Source organism: Aspergillus versicolor (assembly GCF_001890125.1).
Source record: "Aspergillus versicolor CBS 583.65 unplaced genomic scaffold ASPVEscaffold_16, whole genome shotgun sequence".
NCBI classification, from domain to species: Eukaryota; Fungi; Ascomycota; class Eurotiomycetes; order Eurotiales; family Aspergillaceae; genus Aspergillus; species Aspergillus versicolor.
In genome coordinates, this window is record NW_024467539.1 from 284,159 (window position 1) to 301,054 (window position 16,896).

Consider the following 16,896-nt stretch of genomic DNA (forward strand, 5'->3'; position numbering starts at 1 on the left):
GTTAATAATGGTGCAGTAATAATGGATGGCAAATGGATGGCAAAGAGGTGGTCTACTGGTCTAGCTTGGGTAGATGTGGTGTGGTAGCGAAGTCTTAGGTAGGTGTGGGTGTGTAGTATGGCATAGTGACTGGAGTATAGACTCGCGAGGTAGAACAATCTCCGGTTGTTTTAATTGCGTTGGGGCTCTGGTGACTGGTCACGGTGTAGGGTTGCGAGGGGAAGGTCCTTCCACTTTGGAGGCAGGGTAAACGTCGGGTGGTCGTTTCTAGGCGCCATGCTCGATTTCTTGTCCGGATGATGTACGGTGTATCGACTATCTACGGTGTATCTATACGTACAGATGGAGATCTGGCCCATGCGCATATCAGATCAACAGGTTCGCGAGCCACGTGGAACACAGTTGACAGCGACAGTTACAGAGCAGATCGATGATCCAGCTTGCATACAATGAGACCTGAAAATATTCGCGTCGAAAAAGACGTTGTCCTTGCGTGACATCACCGATCTGGCGGAGTATAAAGCAGTTGAATCTCGTTAACTAATTCGCCCCACCGGCTGGTGCTTGGCGCAGGGGATACCTTCTACTTCCGGCGCGGTTGTCGAGCAAAATCGCGCCCAAGAGTACCAAGACGCGCAGGATCCGTGGGTGGCATCATTTAAGAGTTAATAAGCGGCGGCACTTGCTCGGAAATGTTGCTTGTTCTGCTGTGCTGATGCTGACGGCAGCGGCGTTGGTTTCTGAGAGGTCGCGATTGGATCTGGACCTCAGCGCTACGAGGCACTCGCGGGGTGACCCCAGGAACCAGAGTAGGGACACGGCCCTGGTATATCTTACATTGCATGTGCATGGCAGCAGCTGACTAGGGGTTGCTGTGCTGCTCCACGAGTCGCATCCAACCACACGAGTACTGGGAGCAGCGGCTCGGCTAACTTGCTGCGCGGGCTGCGACTAGGCTTGGCCCCCGAAATGGGACAAACAGCCGGCAAGCTGGCACAACCTGGGGATGAAAACGGGGGAATCCCAGCAGAAACCCCGATCTGAGTAATTATTTGATACTGATCTGAATGAATCAGAACCGAAAACAAAGACCTGAATCAGCCTGAGTCAATAATGATCCATAACTGACCACTCCCCGTCCTCGGAGTCCACTCCGGCTCAGACCCGTTCACAAAAAACCCGTGCAGACAAGACCCGTCGGAGCTGCATCGGATTTGAGACTCTTGACGATCGGGAAGAGCCGGCTGCATGCAAAGAAGCAATAATACGAGGGCATTTCGCCGGACCGTAGCCGGTCGGCGAAGCAACGTCTCGGGTGGCAGTGGGTTTTGATTGGCGTGGTTCGGCGTGGTTAGGCCAGCCATGGTTGGCTCACTTGGCTCAGACAGGGACGCTTCGCCTTCAGTGGGATTGGAGTTCCCCGTCACGGAGAAGGAGGGGAGCCTGGAGATGTTATTGCACGGTGGGGCGCTGCCGATGCGGAAATGAGCCTTGGCCGTCGTCAGCGGCACAGACAGCGCGAAAACTCTGAGGGCCTACTCGCTTGGCACTAAGACCGCCCTGTGGAGCCGCCACTCCGAGAAGGGCTAGCGCCGTCGGCCCAGTTTCCCTCGCTGCATCCTCGCCTTTTCCTCGTCTTCTCTCGCGGTGCAGCCGGTGGGGCAGTGGTGGCTACGACGAGAACAAGCGATCCCCGCCTGGAGCCAGGCCAAGAAGGGCAACTCATGGGGGCCGGGGTCATGGAGGTTATAAGAGCGACGCGTTGCTCCATCCTGGAGATCTCAAGCTCTGCTCTCTTTCTTCCACTTTGCATTGATTGACTCCTCATCTGCCAACATGTGGACGTCAACTTCCGGCCTGACGGGCAAGCCCCTTCAGTGGGCCATCACCTTCACGGCCGTCATGGGTTTCTCCCTCTTCGGATACAACCAGGGTATGATGTCTGGTATCATCGCCGGTACTCAGTTCGTCGGCGAGTTCCCCGTCCTCGCCATGCCCGAGGGCACCACCGCAGACTCCGACATGGCCACCTACAAGCACATCAACGTTCTGCGTGGTGGTGTTACTTCCTGCTACGAACTCGGCTGCTTCTTCGGCGCGCTCTTCTCCATGTTCTACGGTGAGGCCATCGGCCGCACTCGCCTGATTGTCACCGGTGCCCTCATCCTGATCATCGGTGCTGCCATCTCCGCCTCTCCCTTCGGTTCCGAATGGGGTCTCGGCCAGTTCGTTGTCGGCCGTGTCATCTCTGGTGTTGGCAACGGTCTGAACACCGCGACCATCCCCGTCTGGCAGTCCGAGTGTTCGGCCTCGCACAACCGTGGTCTGCTTGTCTGCTTCGAGGGTGCTCTGATTGCCGTCGGTACCTTCATCGCCTACTGGGTCGTCTTCGGTCTCTCCTACGTCGAGCAGTCCGTCCAGTGGCGATTCCCCGTTGCGCTCCAGATCCTCTTCGCCCTGATTGTCGCCGCTGGTGCCCTGATGCTTCCCGACTCCCCCCGTTGGTTCGTTATGCGCGGCCACAACCAGGAGGCCTGCGAGGTTCTCGGTAAACTCAAGCGCGAGTCCCCCGACTCCGATGTCGTTCTCAACGAGTTCAACTTCATGAAGGCCGACGTCGAAATGACCCGCGCTTCCCAGGCCAGCTTCAAGGTTATCTTCACCGGCGGCAAGACCCAGGAATTCCAGCGTCTTCTCCTTGGTTGCGCTGGTCAGTTCTTCCAGCAGTTCACCGGTTGCAATGCTGCCATCTACTACTCCACCCTGCTCTTCGAGGAGAACCTGCACCTTAAGAAGCGCCTGGCCCTGATTATGGGTGGTGTCTTCGCTACCGTCTACGCTCTGGCTACCATCCCCTCGTTCTTCATGATTGAGAAGGTCGGTCGTCGTAAGCTCTACCTTATTGGTTTCATGGGTCAGGGTCTCTCCTTCGTGATCACATTCGCTTGTTTGATCAAGGAAACCACAGAGAACTCCAAGGGTGCCATTGTCGGTATCTTCCTCTTCATCGTCTTCTTCGCCTTCACTCTGCTGCCTCTCCCCTGGATCTACCCCCCCGAGATCAACCCCCTCCGTACCCGTACCGCTGGTGCCTCCGCCTCCACCTGTACCAACTGGATCACCAACTTTGCTGTCGTCATGTTCACTCCTCTCTTCGCCGCCACCTCCAGCTGGGGTGTCTACCTCTTCTTCGCTCTCATTAACTTCATCGGTGTCCCCGTCGCCTACTTCTTCTTCGTGGAGACCGCCGGTCGTGAGCTCGAGGAAATCGACATCATCTACGCCAAGGCCCACGTCGAGAAGCGCTGGCCCTTCATGGTCGCCAACGACATGCCCAAGCTTAACATGGAGGAGATCACCCAGCAGTGCCGCGAGCTCGGCCTCGACACCAACACTGTCCAGCAACCCGGTCAGAACGAGCTTGGTCTCGGCAGCGGCTCCTCCGAGGACGAGGTCCAGGAGAAGCAGGGTTAGAGGAGTAAAAAATTCACTCTTTCATTCAATTGACAACCTGCGCTCGGTCCGCCGGCGCCTATCGAATACCCCTGCTAGTTGCATGTATATCTTTCTAGCTTGTGCATGCATGCATAGATTGTGAAAGATAGATTTGGTGTATTTCCTTTACCTTTCATTTCTTTATTTTCTTTTCTATTTGTTTCCTTATTCCCCTGTGTACATCTGGTCGAGTTTCATGTCAGCTGGCCGCGTGATCTCTCCATATTCATGTTATGAGATTGGGACGTGCGATGTGCAGCTATGATGTTCGAGAGGTTTTATGATTAATTACTGGTAGAGAATATACCCATTCCTTCTCGAATTCGCTTTTTGTAATCAAACCACGTAAGACTTCTATATGTAACTAGTGTATCTCATCTCCCATCCAAATGATCGGCTCGTCTGCCGGCTGTTAACTGTCATATCGAACCTGCATAGATCACCCTTCTAGAAGACGCACTGTTTCTCGATAACGGGAAAGATTGTCTCTCCCAATTCTCTGGACGTCCCACCGGATTGAAACGTGCCTGAAACTGTCAATCCTCGGAACATGGTGTTGTGTTTCGCGACGATCCACCGTCGATACAGTTTGTTCTGGCCACCCACAAATATATATATCTCCACGACTGATACACCGTAGCCACCTGACCCGAAAACTTCGAGTTTGTCTGCTGGCAGGTACTTTCTAACAACTACTAGTAGCGAAAGACTAATTTATTATCATGATAAACCGGGACCTCGGGTGTTCCTGAACGCCTCAGTCCCTGACCCGTTCCAGCAATTTCACATGACACCCAACCACGTGAGATATATCCCACGTGACCTCAACTGAATCTGGCTGCTGCTCCACCAATCCGAATCCACATTCCATTCTCCACAGTCCAACCCACCACGCTGCTTTCAAACAAGAAGTGACGACACCGGCGTTTGAGACGACGGATTCATGGCTATTCCAAATACCTTCTTCTAATCTTGTCGGAATGTCGTGATGGGGACTGAGACGGTGATGGTGACGGTGACGGTGGTTTCTGCCCGGTTTGGAGGGGAATGGACCACCATGGCGACGTTGGAACTGTTCCGGGATTGCCCCGCAGAAGCGCAGGTGATGAGATGGTTGCAAAGTGACTTGCCAGTTGAACTTGAGAACGGAGAGGAGATGGATGAAATCCTTGTTGAGTCAGAGTGAGACTTGGGAAGGATAGCCGGGAAGGATTCAGCTTACAACTACATACAGAGTACGCCTTAACTATCTAGTACCTACTCAGCTACCTTAGTGGCATCTGCATACTCCGCCTCGGCCTCCGCCCTCCGCTCCCCGCACGATAGCTCGATCTTGTGACCGTTACGCCGAATCAACCGTTTTATACGTGCCGTTGGATCCGTTGGCTTGATATCCGGGATACTCGTCTGTATTGTCCATGAGTCACCGAGACTTGAATGTGATTATTGGTCGCCTACTCGGTTACTTCAAGATTGCGACGGATGCGGCACCGTTGGTTATTCGGTGATGCCCTGCCTCGATGAGCGAATTTCAACCGTCTATAGTTGACTGGCGCCTTGGGTACAATGGAGGTGAATGTGTAGATGAACAGCCAGGGAACAACCCAAAAGACGCGGCAAAGGCGCTTTGTCCGGGTTGATCATTAGACTCTGAAGTCTGACGCTGCAGCGGCGATGCTATCCAGGACGATTTATCCGTGTTCACCAGCACCTTTTCCGATCTGATATGCCCATATACCCCGGATATGTGTTGGGATCAAGTTGTCTACGGAGGTGGTACAAAAGAGCATAAACAAACCCCTGCCTTTAACTCACGTGGATAGGATTCGTATATTTGGCGCTACGAGGCGTTCGAAGCTTCATCATCTTCAGGGGGCAAGGGGAACAGACGAGTAAGAGGAGAAAGACATATACCATCCCTTTTTTTCGTGCCGTTCAGCAGTTATATGCACAATGGCGGTTGGCTAATTGGACCGGGCCAATTTCTCAAGTTCTTCCGATTGTCATTCCATTCGTCTCGAGTTCCGAGGGTTGGAGTCTGTTTGCCGTAGAATATGCGGCTCTGACCTAGTAGAGGATTATTAGACTGGGGAATGAGATTCCTTAGGCTCTAGTATACTATCTCTAGTTGCCTGTATGCTTCATATCAGTTTGTAGACAAGACTTTGCACTCCTCGAAATAGCGAATGTTTATTTTCGCGGTCGATCTGTAAGTTTTAATGAATAGTGGGTCCTCGAAGGGTAATATAAGGGCATATAAAGTGCTCTGAGTGCAAGACCAAAAAGCAGATGACGACATTAAGTGGCCAGCAGGAAATTGATGAGCCTCATCTTTCACAGTATCGATATTCATATATTCGCTGCGACGTCTTGATTATTTCCTATATAGAATATTATCGATATTTGAAAATGGACCTAGGATACAATAGAGCAGATCGCCCAACGAGATGAAGTATCTTAACTTTACAAGTCAAGCCATCTTCATTTGCGGATGTAATATTGATATCCGCAAGTTTAAGCCGTTGTCTAAAATCAGAGAGATACCATCTAAGAATACCTTAGACCGTGAATATATGCAAGTCTCACAAGACTTAATACCCAGCCCCTTTTATGGTCATTGCGTTCTTGATGGTTTTTTAGATAGAACTCAAGATTATCTGGTGTAGGGGAAGGCACAATCCTGTACCAATATTTAAAGTAAGAAATAATCCCTTCAACACTGTCTAGACATTTAAGATTTGCATCTTATTCTTCAGGGTCTGCTGATTTATTTTTATGTACTGCCCATCCTCGAGGTCGAAAGATATCCAGGTTGATATTACTTCGCTTTCTTTCTTTCCCATCTTAAGGACAACCCCAGTCAACCCAATAGTGATTATTGTAAGACCAAGATAAAGATCATCGGGAAAGGAACCGGCTCTGTTTTGTATTTGACTGATTGTCCGTGCCCGATTCGTTTGTTGGAAGGCTGTGGGCTGCGGTTCTGCAATATTGTAGGAATGACATTGCAAGACCACAAAGAGAGTTTCATTAAGCTTACTCTTCAGTTGCCACTTATAATTACAACTGTGTAGAAATAGAAGCGGAAGCTCTTGGCATGAGAAGTGTCCCCTTCCTAATACAGCACTGTTGTCGATCGGAAATACATATTTAATTATATTAATATGATCAGAACACTGCTGGAGATTGCTGTAGAAATCGTAACAGTGGGCAATAGAGTTGATTAAGATACAATTGCACTTAATCCATACTGGACCCGAAAATACAGCCGGGTTAGACCCTCTCATTGTGAGTAACATCCTCAGCAACACTCTCCTTCCTGTGCCTCTCGACCTGCTCGCCAAACTTCGAATCAATCTTCGTCGTCTCCCAAGCCTTCACATCCGAATCAAACATGAGATCAATCTCCTCCAGCGACCTCTGCGCCGTCTCGGGATACAGGAAAAACACATGGAAGGTCATAACGGTACAAAACACGCCGAAAATGATATACGTCTTCCACTGGATATTCGTAAATGCAGGCGCCACAAAGTACGCAAGTGCAAAGTTAAAGATCCAATTGCCCGCCGCACTCAGTCCCACGCCCTTGGCTCGGTATTTCAGTGGAAACACTTCCGAGGCGTAGATCCAGGCCGCAGGCGCCCAGGTGAGACCGTAGACAGCGACGAAGATGTAGGAGAGCGAGATGACGGCCTTTCCGGGGGCGCCGGAGATTTCCCATTTCAGGGAGGCGTTGCCGTTGATTTCGTCGACGGGGTTGCCGTGGACGGCCATGACGGCGGCGATGGTGTAGTGGATTATCATGCAGAGGATTGCGCCGGAGATGAGTAGCAGGCGGCGGCCGATGCGGTCGATGTAGGGCAGGATGACGCCGGTTGTGACGAGGAAGATTACGTATTGGATGATGGAGGAGTAGAGGGATGTATCACCGCTCTACACTAATTAGCAGGTGTCACGTTATAAGGAAAGTGAAAAGGGGGGGTACCATTCCGGCCATCTGGAAGATCCAGACGACGTAGTACATGGCGACATTCCCACCGAGCAGCTGCTGCCAGACCTGTACGCTGACACCGCAGAGGGTACGTTTCCAGATACCAGGCCCGAAGAGCGCAAGGAAGGAGATGTCCTTTGATTCGTGGGCGATACGCGCTGCCTCCTGGACTTCCTCAAACTCCACCTGGACAACGGGGTCGTTGCGGTCCCCCTTTCCATGGATCGCAGCGAGAGTATCGAGGGCTTCCTCCCACCGCTCCTGACCGGCCAGCCAGCGAGGAGACTCAGGGAAGAAGAGCAGAGCCACGCCCAGGATCAGACCGGGGACAGCCTGGACGCCCCAGGCGACGCGGAATGCAGAGGGACCTTCCAAGCCCTTGCCGCAGCCCCAGGAGATCAGGTACATGATCAAGATACCCCATTCTGGCAGAGTTAGCAGGGCATACGAGGGTCGGTAGTAAAAACTCACCAATCGCCCACTGTTGGATTCCGACAATGCGACCGCGGATTCGTGCAGGGGCCAGTTCGGCGAGATACACGCAGACCTGCGACGAGGTGACACCGACTACAAAAATTAGACAAGCCAGAGATGGACAGATGTTGGTTCATACCAGCTAGACCACTAACAACTCTGCCAGCAACAAGATGGGTGACATTCTGCGCCGAACACTGCACAACGGCACCGATAATCCAGACCGCAGACGCAATAATCAAACTCATGCGACGCCCAAGATGGTCAGCAATAAAGCCCGCGACAATCGCACCGGCAAACGAGCCCGCCGACATCGAGGCCGTAATCCCACCCTGCAGATTCGAGTCGGGGTTGTTGAAGTAGTCCAGATACTGCTGGGTGGCCAGGAAGGCGCTCATGGACGAGACATCGAAACCGAAGAGGGCGCCGCCTATCGTGCCAAAGGCAGCGAGGACTGACTGGTCAGTACAGTGACAACTGCATAGCGTCGAAAATCCTACCGTAGATATTGGTGATGCGAAACATGGTGAGCCGTTAACCGGGGAGAGCCTGGAGACCCCGACCCCGACCTGCCGGGGAATCAGCCTTTATATGCGGTCGCTGGCATCTCGGCACAATTCATGCAAGGCCCGATGCAACCTGGCTCGAGACCGTCCAAGAGAGCACGGCCATGGACAAGAAGGCATGGCAGAATGCGGGATTGCGGAGGCAGGCCGGGCAGCGAGCAGAGTGGCCGGCGGTGCGTCACGGTGGAGATTCACAGTCCAGTCGGTTGTTTCTCGCGCATTTATCCGAATTTCTCTTGTCTTGATGATCTTCTCCCACCGGAGACACTGTCGGGAAGGGAGACATCGCCGAGCTGTCGACAGTTGCTCGTCTCATACTGTCATACAGTCAGTTATCTGATGAACGCCACCGGCTAATTGTCGTCGGCAGCTAACACAGTGGCTGGCAGACCCTGGTCAGTGGCTTTTTAAACTCTCGTGTCGACGGCATCCTGCGCGGTTAATGCTCGGGCCGCCGACTCATACGATCCTGCGATGCAATTTAACCGGGGGCTGTTTTGCGGCTATTTCCTGGTCGGTTCGCTTCGAGATGAGAGGAGCACACGCCGATCGGACGACTCGGTTATGCCGCACGAGGCTTGACTGTGAACGGATTTATCCTTGTCGTGCTGTCGTGCTCTGGTTACCCCGTATCCCCAGACCGGAGGGACCCACGCTATCCACAGTCACGCATGACTCGGTCGGGCGTGGAGTTGATCTTGCCGAGCGTCTTGCCGATGTGTCTGTTAATATCCAGGTAGACTGCTCTATATATTAAAGATGAACATGTTGAGAGCCCTTGGGAAGTGCAAAATATGCACCCCTGCGTCCACATCCCTTGTTTGTTCAGTGTTTGCAGATCAGTAATGATAGCCTGTTTTACCGACAGGTTGTAGGGATAGTATTGTATATGAAAGCAACATGTATTTCTTGGAATTATACTAGCGGATGTTCGCATATACAACTTAGAGTTCGAACCGTGGTAAGAGGGGTATTTATAGTGAAATCGAGATAGTATCTAATTGACGATGTTGTGGTGTTTCTTTTCTTTTAATATGTACCAACAACACAATGATGTCGCACAAGTCTAATCCACCACCCACTTATATACAGAATCACCAAAGACTGAAAGTTGAAACATTCTAGAATATATCACATCAAATCCTCGGTCCCTCCCTCTTCGGCCTCAAAATCGTCTCCTGCGTCATACTCGCCAACAACCTCCCACCCCCAAAGACACCCCCCTCACTGAGCGCCCTCGCATTCCCAGCGCGACAAGTCCGCTTCTCCGAAGTATGCCACTCACCCAAATCAAACCGATGCGTTGCGACCCTCAGCGCAAAATCCAGCGTTGCACAGGCGCTCGCGTCGAATAGGCTCCGGCCGGCGTGGTTCGCTGGGATATACGCGAGCCCGCGATCCATGTAGAATGCGAGAGCGGCGACTTGGTCTGCCTCTGTGGGAAGGGCCCCGTTTATACGGAATTGCTCGGTGGATACTATATCTGGGATATTGTGGTTGCTTTTACTCGAGGTAGGAAGGGAACGCACGTCCATGAACGGGTCGATATTCCTGTATAGACCCGGTTCGGACGTTTCTGTTTTTGAATTGGATTCGCCCACAGATGTCGGTTTGTGCGGATGAGCGGAGTAACGCACCAATTCAGCAGACTCCTCGATGTGAAAGTCCGCTGTTGCGATAAGACACAGGTGTTCGCCCTGATACAAGCGGAGATGTCGAGTTTGAAATGTCCGAGTGTCGCGGATGCGCTCGACTCGACAGATAAGATTGGATGAAGGGCTGGCAGGACGCACAAAGTGTCCGCAGATGGAATACAGATGATGTCCGGGGGTGGTGGTTGCGTAGGCGGCGCTCACGGCGACGGCGAGGATGTTACCGCCGTATGCCCAGTCTGCGAGATCGCCCATGCGGGTGGGAGGGAGGACGGAGACGAAGTGGTCTTCAACCGGTTTAACGGCGATTTGGTCTTTGAGAGACGCCATTATGCGGGTGGTCAGAAGGTAGTTTAGACGTATTCGTTGCGAGTCGTTCACAAGTGCCGGATGCTTTATAGCATGATGATATTGTAATCTCGGCATATGATAACAGGCACCGAGGCACCTCAGAAAGGCCCACTGGCCTTGCTTAATGACGCCTGGAAAGCCTTCCTAACTTCTGTCTTCCTGAACCCAGGGGCACGGCCGAGAATCACAAACCCAGCCACAAGTCCTGCACGATTAGCATGTATCTTCATCTTTAGAGGTGCCAGGGGACTTACTCGAAAAGAACCCTTCAACATCCAGCACATACCCAGTCCTGCCACGCGTATTCACCACCGGAAACAGCCCTCCCTGCACATCAACCCCATTCTGCTTAAGATACCCCTCCACATCCCGACTATCAAACCACACCCCCCCAAACCCACAAACCTCCAACAGCTCCTTGGAGCCCCGACTCTGATCAGCCGTGGGCAGAATCCCTAAAATCCGCCCAGGCACGCGCCTATTCCCAGGATACACCACCCTCCCTAACCCATCAATATCGGGGTAATGCATCCCCGCACCGCCGATGGTATAGAACGGAAGACCCGAGACCTCGAGCGGATCATGCAGCCCGCCATTCAACAGCTCCAGGAACCGCGGCTGTGTCTTCTCGCGGTCCCGAATGCAAGGCACCAGGCGGAAGACGCGGTAGATGTCGCGCTCAGAACCAGGTTCGGAGCCAGTGAAGAGCCGGTATGCGTGCTCGAGGCAGTACCGCTGCAGACGCCGCGAGAAGCGTGTTTCCTGGAAGGAATACGTATATTCCCTGGCTGGCATGGCCATGGGGATAGGATACTCTAGATTGGGGATTTGATCTGGACTTGGGATTTGATGCGCAGCAGGCTCTTTTGGAGATTCAGACGGCATCGAGTTCGAGTCGCTGGTTAAAATCCCACGAAGCCGCTGCAGGCGTGCATAGATATCTGGATGGGAGAGATGCAGCTGCGCTTCAGCAGCGGCATTATCCAGTCCAATTACCTCATCGGAGGCCTCGCGCATGCTCGCTTCCAGTTTCTCGGCTCGCGAAGTCGCATTCTGGAAGATGGCTTCTTTCTTCAGGCGGTAGGCCTTTTGGGCGCGACGGAGCTGGTCGCGGCGATCATGAGTCAAGGAGGCGTCGTTGGCTGTGTCTAGACGCGGCCGACCGGGGCGTTTTGATCGTAGTTTTGGAGGCATCTTGCTGGTAATATTTTATGGTCGCGGTGATGGGATGGATGTATATTGTGGAAGAAATGGTGAGATTGAATGATATTGTAATCTGGTTGGGTCCATGGACCTCGGCTTTCCTAATCAGGGATCCCAACGTTTTTTATACTCAACCATCTGACATTAGCAGGAACATAGTACCTGTTTAGATTTTAGGTTAGATTAAGGCAGGTTAGAAAAGCCCAAAACCTATAAGGCTAGGTTTTTGCGTCATGCAACCCCCAGGCGCTGTCCTGATGACTTGAAAGAAATCACGTGATCTGGATGACTCTCGGTCTTTCCCCTCTTGGGTCGCGGCTGTCATCCATCTCTCCCTCTTGAGTGGATCCTCACAGCTACGATCAACAACATTATCTTCTAATTTGCTTAGTGTCTTATCAAGTTCTTGTCTTAGAGATGGCCGAACAATACCCGCCAAGCTTGGTCTTGTCTGCAATTGCTGACCATCTCGACCGTCACCACAGCGAGATTCGTGTTACTCTACCCACAAACCGTTTTACGCTTCAACAAGGACTGAGTGCTATTCTGGACTGTCTTGGTGAACTTTCTGACCATGTTTCACTACCGACCTCCAACCCAGCCCGGCGCCAGGCCCTCAGACTCCAGGCGCTGGAAAACAAAAATGCGTTCGACGAGGCTCGACCTTTCTCATCAACCCGGCAGATTCGTGTCCCAGGAAATCTGAAGCCTGAAGACCATCCACCATCCCCCTCTCCCAACCGCCGCGCCTTGTTGAAGCAAAAGTTCCTGGATGAGGATGGACCTCCTTTTAGAGACCTTTCCTCTTAAAAACCCCTGCTCTGTGCACAGAACACGCACTGCCGGGTATCATCGGGAACGCCACCATCACTGCCGTTGACTGGGAACCGGGTATGCCCAAGTTGAGGATCGACTGCTGGAGGACGGCTGGGAGTTGTTGTCACTGAGAAGTTGATATTTCCTTTGTGTGGGTCAACAGTCCATTGACTCCATTCGTCATCTTGCTTTCATATTACTATTAGGTAGTAACTTTCTCTGGAGGTAAATTGCGTGCTAGAGTTGACCGAGTCCGGCCAACAAAGTTCCCCCTTGTTAGTTTCCCACAATCCATTTGACACTTGTGCTCGTCTGGCCAAGTTAGGTTTTGAGTCTGATCCTGACTACAAAGAATTATGTACTAGCCATTCGAAGTCTGCTTTACCGCGGCGGATGGTTGCCAGTTAGGGCTGTTGATACTCTGTATGCGATACTGATATTCCACTCCCATCCAAGTACACAGACGCCTCAATTCATTCTATTTATCGTTCATTTATCAAAGCCGGGACGCCATCTGACCCTCTCCATCCACTGGAACTGCATTCCAGTGCATATTTACCAGTACTTATTTGCTTATCCTCAACAATTTCTACTTCAACTCACATCGCCAATATGATCATATCCCAACAACTTCGGCGCAAGGTATTTTATTCAACCACTGAGACACATACAAAGAACAAGTATAGTATCAAATCTCCCGCAGTAGAAATCCCCCATTCTGCAACTTCTGGAAGACACCGTCAGGATCATACTTCTCCGCAACGTCCTGCATCCTCTTCACATTCCCTGCGCCGTAACTGCGCAAGACCCCCTGGGAGCCGGTGGCAAAGCTCATACACAAAAAGTCAAGCAGAAGATCCTTTTCCCTGGCTAGGGACTGTATATTTTCAGCCATACCGTCCACGGCCTTTTGAGCTGCAGTGTCCGCGTCCGCCTCGCTGCTGCTGGGCCACTCGCAGGTGCATACCCACCCTATACAGATTAACCACCTATGGTCCAAGGAGGGTAATATTATGGAATACGCACAGCACTGATGTACACATTCTAATCCCATAATATTTCCACCGCGGTCTGTTCCTGCCTTCACACCTGCTGCGCCCATTGGCTGGATCGTGTAATGCAGGACACACTCGGCAGGGAGGGTGGCGCAGGTCTTTTTCCATACGTGGTAGACCTCTTCGTAGAGATCCTGAGACACTCTCGTGGTGACTGTACAGATGGCCCGTCTATTCAACATCAGCATTGAAAGGAACGAGTTAGGGGTGTTCACTTCTTCGGCTCTTGAGCATGCCCCATAGCCTGTGCTAGAGACAGCAATGTCCCATTCGTAGTAGGCAGGACCGTCGAGATCACACTGAGATCATCAAAAGGCTTAAACGCTGCAGGGTGCTCGATAGATGTATCCCCATAGAGCAGACCCACGGCGACAAAGCCCTGGTTGAAATTGGTGAACAGGCCAAGTTTGGGATCCGTCTCCATAGCTTCCTGCACAGCTACCGTGGCCTTGTTTATCTCGATGTAGCCGTCCGGGTTGTAGAGGTTTATTGTGTATTGGAGGTGTATCAGAGGGTGTGTTTCCAGGTCGAATCTTGTTACGATGCCTGAGACTGTTAGGGTAGTCCTTCCAGGGGGGTGTATGAGATACCAAAGTTGGAACCGCCGCCTTTGAGAGCGCGATAGAGGTCGGTATTCCCGCTTGAGTTTGCGTTGACGAGTCTGCCATCGCCGAGCAATATCTAATACAGTTATTATTTGTTTTACCGCGGAAGCAGACCTACCTCGAAATTCTTGACTCCATCTGCCCCAAGTCCATACAGATTAGGAAGGGCGCCCATGCCACCTGGCACCTCACAGTGTCAGCCAGTATTGTATTATGAAGGATATAGATGGTACCTCCGGTCAGAAACCCCCCAAGTCCAACCTGCTGATCTCGACCACCAATAACTGACAACTTGCTTTCCTCCAGCCAGGCATACACCTCACCCCAGGTACACCCAGGTCCAACTCTAGCCACAGCCCCATCCAGGTAAGATCCAGATCCAGAACCATGGACGATCTCAATGGACTTAAACCTCCGCAGATTCAGAACAACACCTGTCTGGTCGGCGCTACTAAACCCAACATTCGGATTATGGCCGGTCGTCTGGATCGCGAACTTGCAGCCTGTCTTCTTGATGATGGAGAGTGCGCTGGCAAGTTCGTGCGTGTTGCTTGGGTAGATGTAGCAGGCGGCTGGGGTCCAGCAGGTCTGTGACCAGGGAGTTGTTACTGCAGTTTCGTACGATGAGGTGTCTGGGGTTATTATCCTGTCCTCCGGGAGGATGGCTCTGAGTTGGGATATTGCGGCGGTGGCCATGGCTGTTGTGCTACCGAGAGTACTTCTGATGTGGGATACATCTTGGTCTAGATATATGTAGGGGAAGCGGTGTTGGAGGCCTAAAGAGGCGCAGTGGATATAAAGGAGGGTTATTATAGTAAGCCATAAGCCATCTCCTGTTATGGCTGGTTGAAGCGCTGAAGGACTTGATAGTATTATCATCACTGGAGTACAAATACCAAAGTAGTACATAACATACTTGATTGTTTTAACATGATTAAACAGTATACATTAAAGCCGTGACGCCATCTGATCCTCTACACCATCCACTGGAACTGCATCCCAGTGTTCATCAACCTGCACCGTTAGCCTTTTCTCTAAATTTGCACCAGTTTCACTCACATCAGCAATATGATCATATCCCAGTAACTTCGGGGCAAGCCCTGGATCTCTCCAGGCCAGACACTCTCCCTCCGGCGTCGGAACCATCCTCATCTTGCTATCCCGCTCTTCCTGCTCCGGCCCGTCATGGAGATGATACAGATACTGCTGGACATTTCCGCGCTTCACCACCATCTGCGTGCGCTCTTTTCTGCAGGTCTCGTAGACAGCGAGGGCATGGCGCTTCTGGGCTAGAAACTCAGGCGACCTCTTGCTAATGGATGGGTCGTTGGGGAGGCGGGACAAGACCTCCCCGATGACGGCGGCGTCCTCAAAGGCCATTCCGGCGCTGCTTCATTAGCATGGTTCGTAAATAGGGTAGCAGACGTACCCAGATGCGAGATACGGCAGGGTCGCATGCACTGCGTCGCCGATCATGACCCACGATCCTGAGGGGTGCGTCCACTCGCATTCGCCTAGGCGGATGCACAGCTTCCACTTTTGCACGGACTGGCATAGTTTCAGGCATTTCTCGATTCTACAGAGTACACATATAAGTATTAGTAGTCTTCAAAGCAGGGAGAGAGACACACCGAGGATCCCACCCCTCGAACAACGAGCACATCTCATCGACATTCCCCTTGACCGTCGTGGCCAGCGAGTCCTCCGGGATATCATCCGGAACCAACAAAACCATATTGAACTGTTTCCCATTGCGCAGGACATAGTTCACTGCATGCTTATCCGGCCCAAGCCAGTAATTCACCTGCGGCTGCTCGACCAGCGTCCTCAACTCGGGATCCTTAACCATCTCCTCCGTCGACAGCAGCAGCCGATACGCCAGATCCCCCGTCTTCATAGGCGGATCAGGCCTCTTCAGCATCAGCTCAGACAACTTCCCAAACACGCCGGTGGCATCGATGACAATATCACCAACAAACTCCCTCCCATCATCCGCCACAGCCGTAGAGCTCACCCCGTCCAACCCAGGAACAACATCCACAACACGCACACTCGTCGTTAATCTCGCCCCCAACTCCACAGCCCGGTCAACAAGACAAAGATGCAGATCCGCCCGGTGGAAATCCCTATACCAAGTCCCCGGATACTGCCTCTCCGACTCCTGAAACTCCAGCGCCGAAATGAGACCCCCGCGCCACCCGCGGAAGTTCACATGCGTAGGCACAGTGGCATGTTTAAGCAGCGCCTCTTCAAGACCCCAGTGCTTGAGGACCCGCGAGCTGTTAGGGAGGACCTGGATCCCGGCGCCGATTTCGCCGATTTGGGGGGCGATTTCGAGTAGATGGACGTTGTGGCCGGCGAGGAGGGAGGAGATTGTCACGCCGACTCCTGCGAGTCCGGCGCCGATTACGACGATCTACATCAGTTAGCTGTGATTGTTTTTTTTTTTTTTTTTTGGATATACTCACGTCCAGCCGGGTGGACTCGTGCCGGGATTGTTTCTGCGCGATGGGGATGCTCATTGTAGCGTATGACTTGTGGTGTAAGATTGTTAAAGTCAGATGCTGTGCTATTTATGACTATCGGGAATGACTACGGAGACCGGCGTATCTCCAACTCGGAGTGAACGGCGTGGTGTCGTGGTGCAAGGGTGGGGGCTGTTGTTACACCAAGATGGGATACTCGATA

The 16,896-nt window shown here is 52.2% G+C and overlaps 6 protein-coding genes across 6 annotated transcripts; 2 read left to right on the forward strand and 4 right to left on the reverse strand.

The window, feature by feature from the left end:
- Positions 1-1,661: 1,661 nt before the first annotated feature.
- Positions 1,662-3,817, forward strand: mfsA (glucose-inactivated glycerol proton symporter STL1). The gene has a single exon (XM_040813848.1). It carries the CDS (start codon positions 1,837-1,839, stop codon positions 3,472-3,474), a length of 1,638 nt encoding a protein of 545 aa, XP_040674348.1. The 5' UTR covers positions 1,662-1,836; the 3' UTR covers positions 3,475-3,817.
- Positions 3,818-6,578: 2,761 nt separating this feature from the next.
- On the reverse strand, positions 6,579-8,666 carry ASPVEDRAFT_47720 (sugar porter family MFS transporter). Its single transcript, XM_040813849.1, has 5 exons — positions 8,461-8,666; positions 8,100-8,414; positions 7,958-8,053; positions 7,481-7,911; positions 6,579-7,428 (listed from the first exon to the last, which is right to left on the reverse strand). The coding sequence occupies exons 1-5, from the start codon at positions 8,483-8,485 to the stop codon at positions 6,769-6,771; spliced, it is 1,527 nt and encodes a 508-aa protein (XP_040674349.1). The 5' UTR covers positions 8,486-8,666; the 3' UTR covers positions 6,579-6,768.
- A 996-nt stretch (positions 8,667-9,662) lies between these two features.
- ASPVEDRAFT_66499 (uncharacterized protein) lies at positions 9,663-11,931 on the reverse strand (the record flags this gene model as incomplete). Its single annotated transcript, XM_040815889.1, has 2 exons — positions 10,784-11,931; positions 9,663-10,492 (listed from the first exon to the last, which is right to left on the reverse strand). Exons 1-2 carry the CDS (start codon positions 11,721-11,723, stop codon positions 9,663-9,665), a joined length of 1,770 nt encoding a protein of 589 aa, XP_040674350.1. The 5' UTR covers positions 11,724-11,931.
- Positions 11,932-12,149: 218 nt separating this feature from the next.
- Positions 12,150-12,542, forward strand: ASPVEDRAFT_34730 (uncharacterized protein; the record flags this gene model as incomplete). The annotated part of the gene is made up of 1 exon (XM_040810886.1): positions 12,150-12,542. One exon carries the CDS (start codon positions 12,150-12,152, stop codon positions 12,540-12,542), a length of 393 nt encoding a protein of 130 aa, XP_040674351.1.
- A 694-nt stretch (positions 12,543-13,236) lies between these two features.
- Positions 13,237-14,915, reverse strand: ASPVEDRAFT_156216 (FAD-binding oxidoreductase; the record flags this gene model as incomplete). Its single annotated transcript, XM_040808512.1, has 6 exons — positions 14,442-14,915; positions 14,327-14,388; positions 14,194-14,284; positions 13,819-14,149; positions 13,575-13,774; positions 13,237-13,520 (listed from the first exon to the last, which is right to left on the reverse strand). Exons 1-6 carry the CDS (start codon positions 14,902-14,904, stop codon positions 13,237-13,239), a joined length of 1,431 nt encoding a protein of 476 aa, XP_040674352.1. The 5' UTR covers positions 14,905-14,915.
- Positions 14,916-15,033: 118 nt separating this feature from the next.
- Positions 15,034-16,879, reverse strand: ASPVEDRAFT_47724 (uncharacterized protein). Its single transcript, XM_040813850.1, has 5 exons — positions 16,677-16,879; positions 15,840-16,624; positions 15,638-15,784; positions 15,268-15,595; positions 15,034-15,222 (listed from the first exon to the last, which is right to left on the reverse strand). The coding sequence occupies exons 1-5, from the start codon at positions 16,728-16,730 to the stop codon at positions 15,157-15,159; spliced, it is 1,380 nt and encodes a 459-aa protein (XP_040674353.1). The 5' UTR covers positions 16,731-16,879; the 3' UTR covers positions 15,034-15,156.
- Positions 16,880-16,896: the final 17 nt, after the last annotated feature.

Excerpts from the sequence above, each read along its gene's own strand:
- ASPVEDRAFT_47724 (XM_040813850.1), bottom strand. The coding sequence starts at position 16,730 with ATGAGCATCCCCATCGCGCAGAAACAATCCCGGCACGAGTCCACCCGG. Across the intron at positions 15,596-15,637 it reads CTGCCGTATCTCGCATCTGG|CGCCGGAATGGCCTTTGAGG; the intron begins GTACGTCTGCTA and ends CTAATGAAGCAG. Across the intron at positions 15,223-15,267 it reads GATATGATCATATTGCTGAT|GTTGATGAACACTGGGATGC; the intron begins GTGAGTGAAACT and ends CTAACGGTGCAG.
- ASPVEDRAFT_47720 (XM_040813849.1), bottom strand. The coding sequence starts at position 8,485 with ATGTTTCGCATCACCAATATCTACG. Across the intron at positions 8,415-8,460 it reads TCGCATCACCAATATCTACG|TCCTCGCTGCCTTTGGCACG; the intron begins GTAGGATTTTCG and ends CTGACCAGTCAG. Across the intron at positions 7,429-7,480 it reads TCTTCCAGATGGCCGGAATG|AGCGGTGATACATCCCTCTA; the intron begins GTACCCCCCCTT and ends TAATTAGTGTAG.
- mfsA (XM_040813848.1), top strand. The coding sequence starts at position 1,837 with ATGTGGACGTCAACTTCCGGCCTGACGGGCAAGCCCCTTCAGTGGGCC.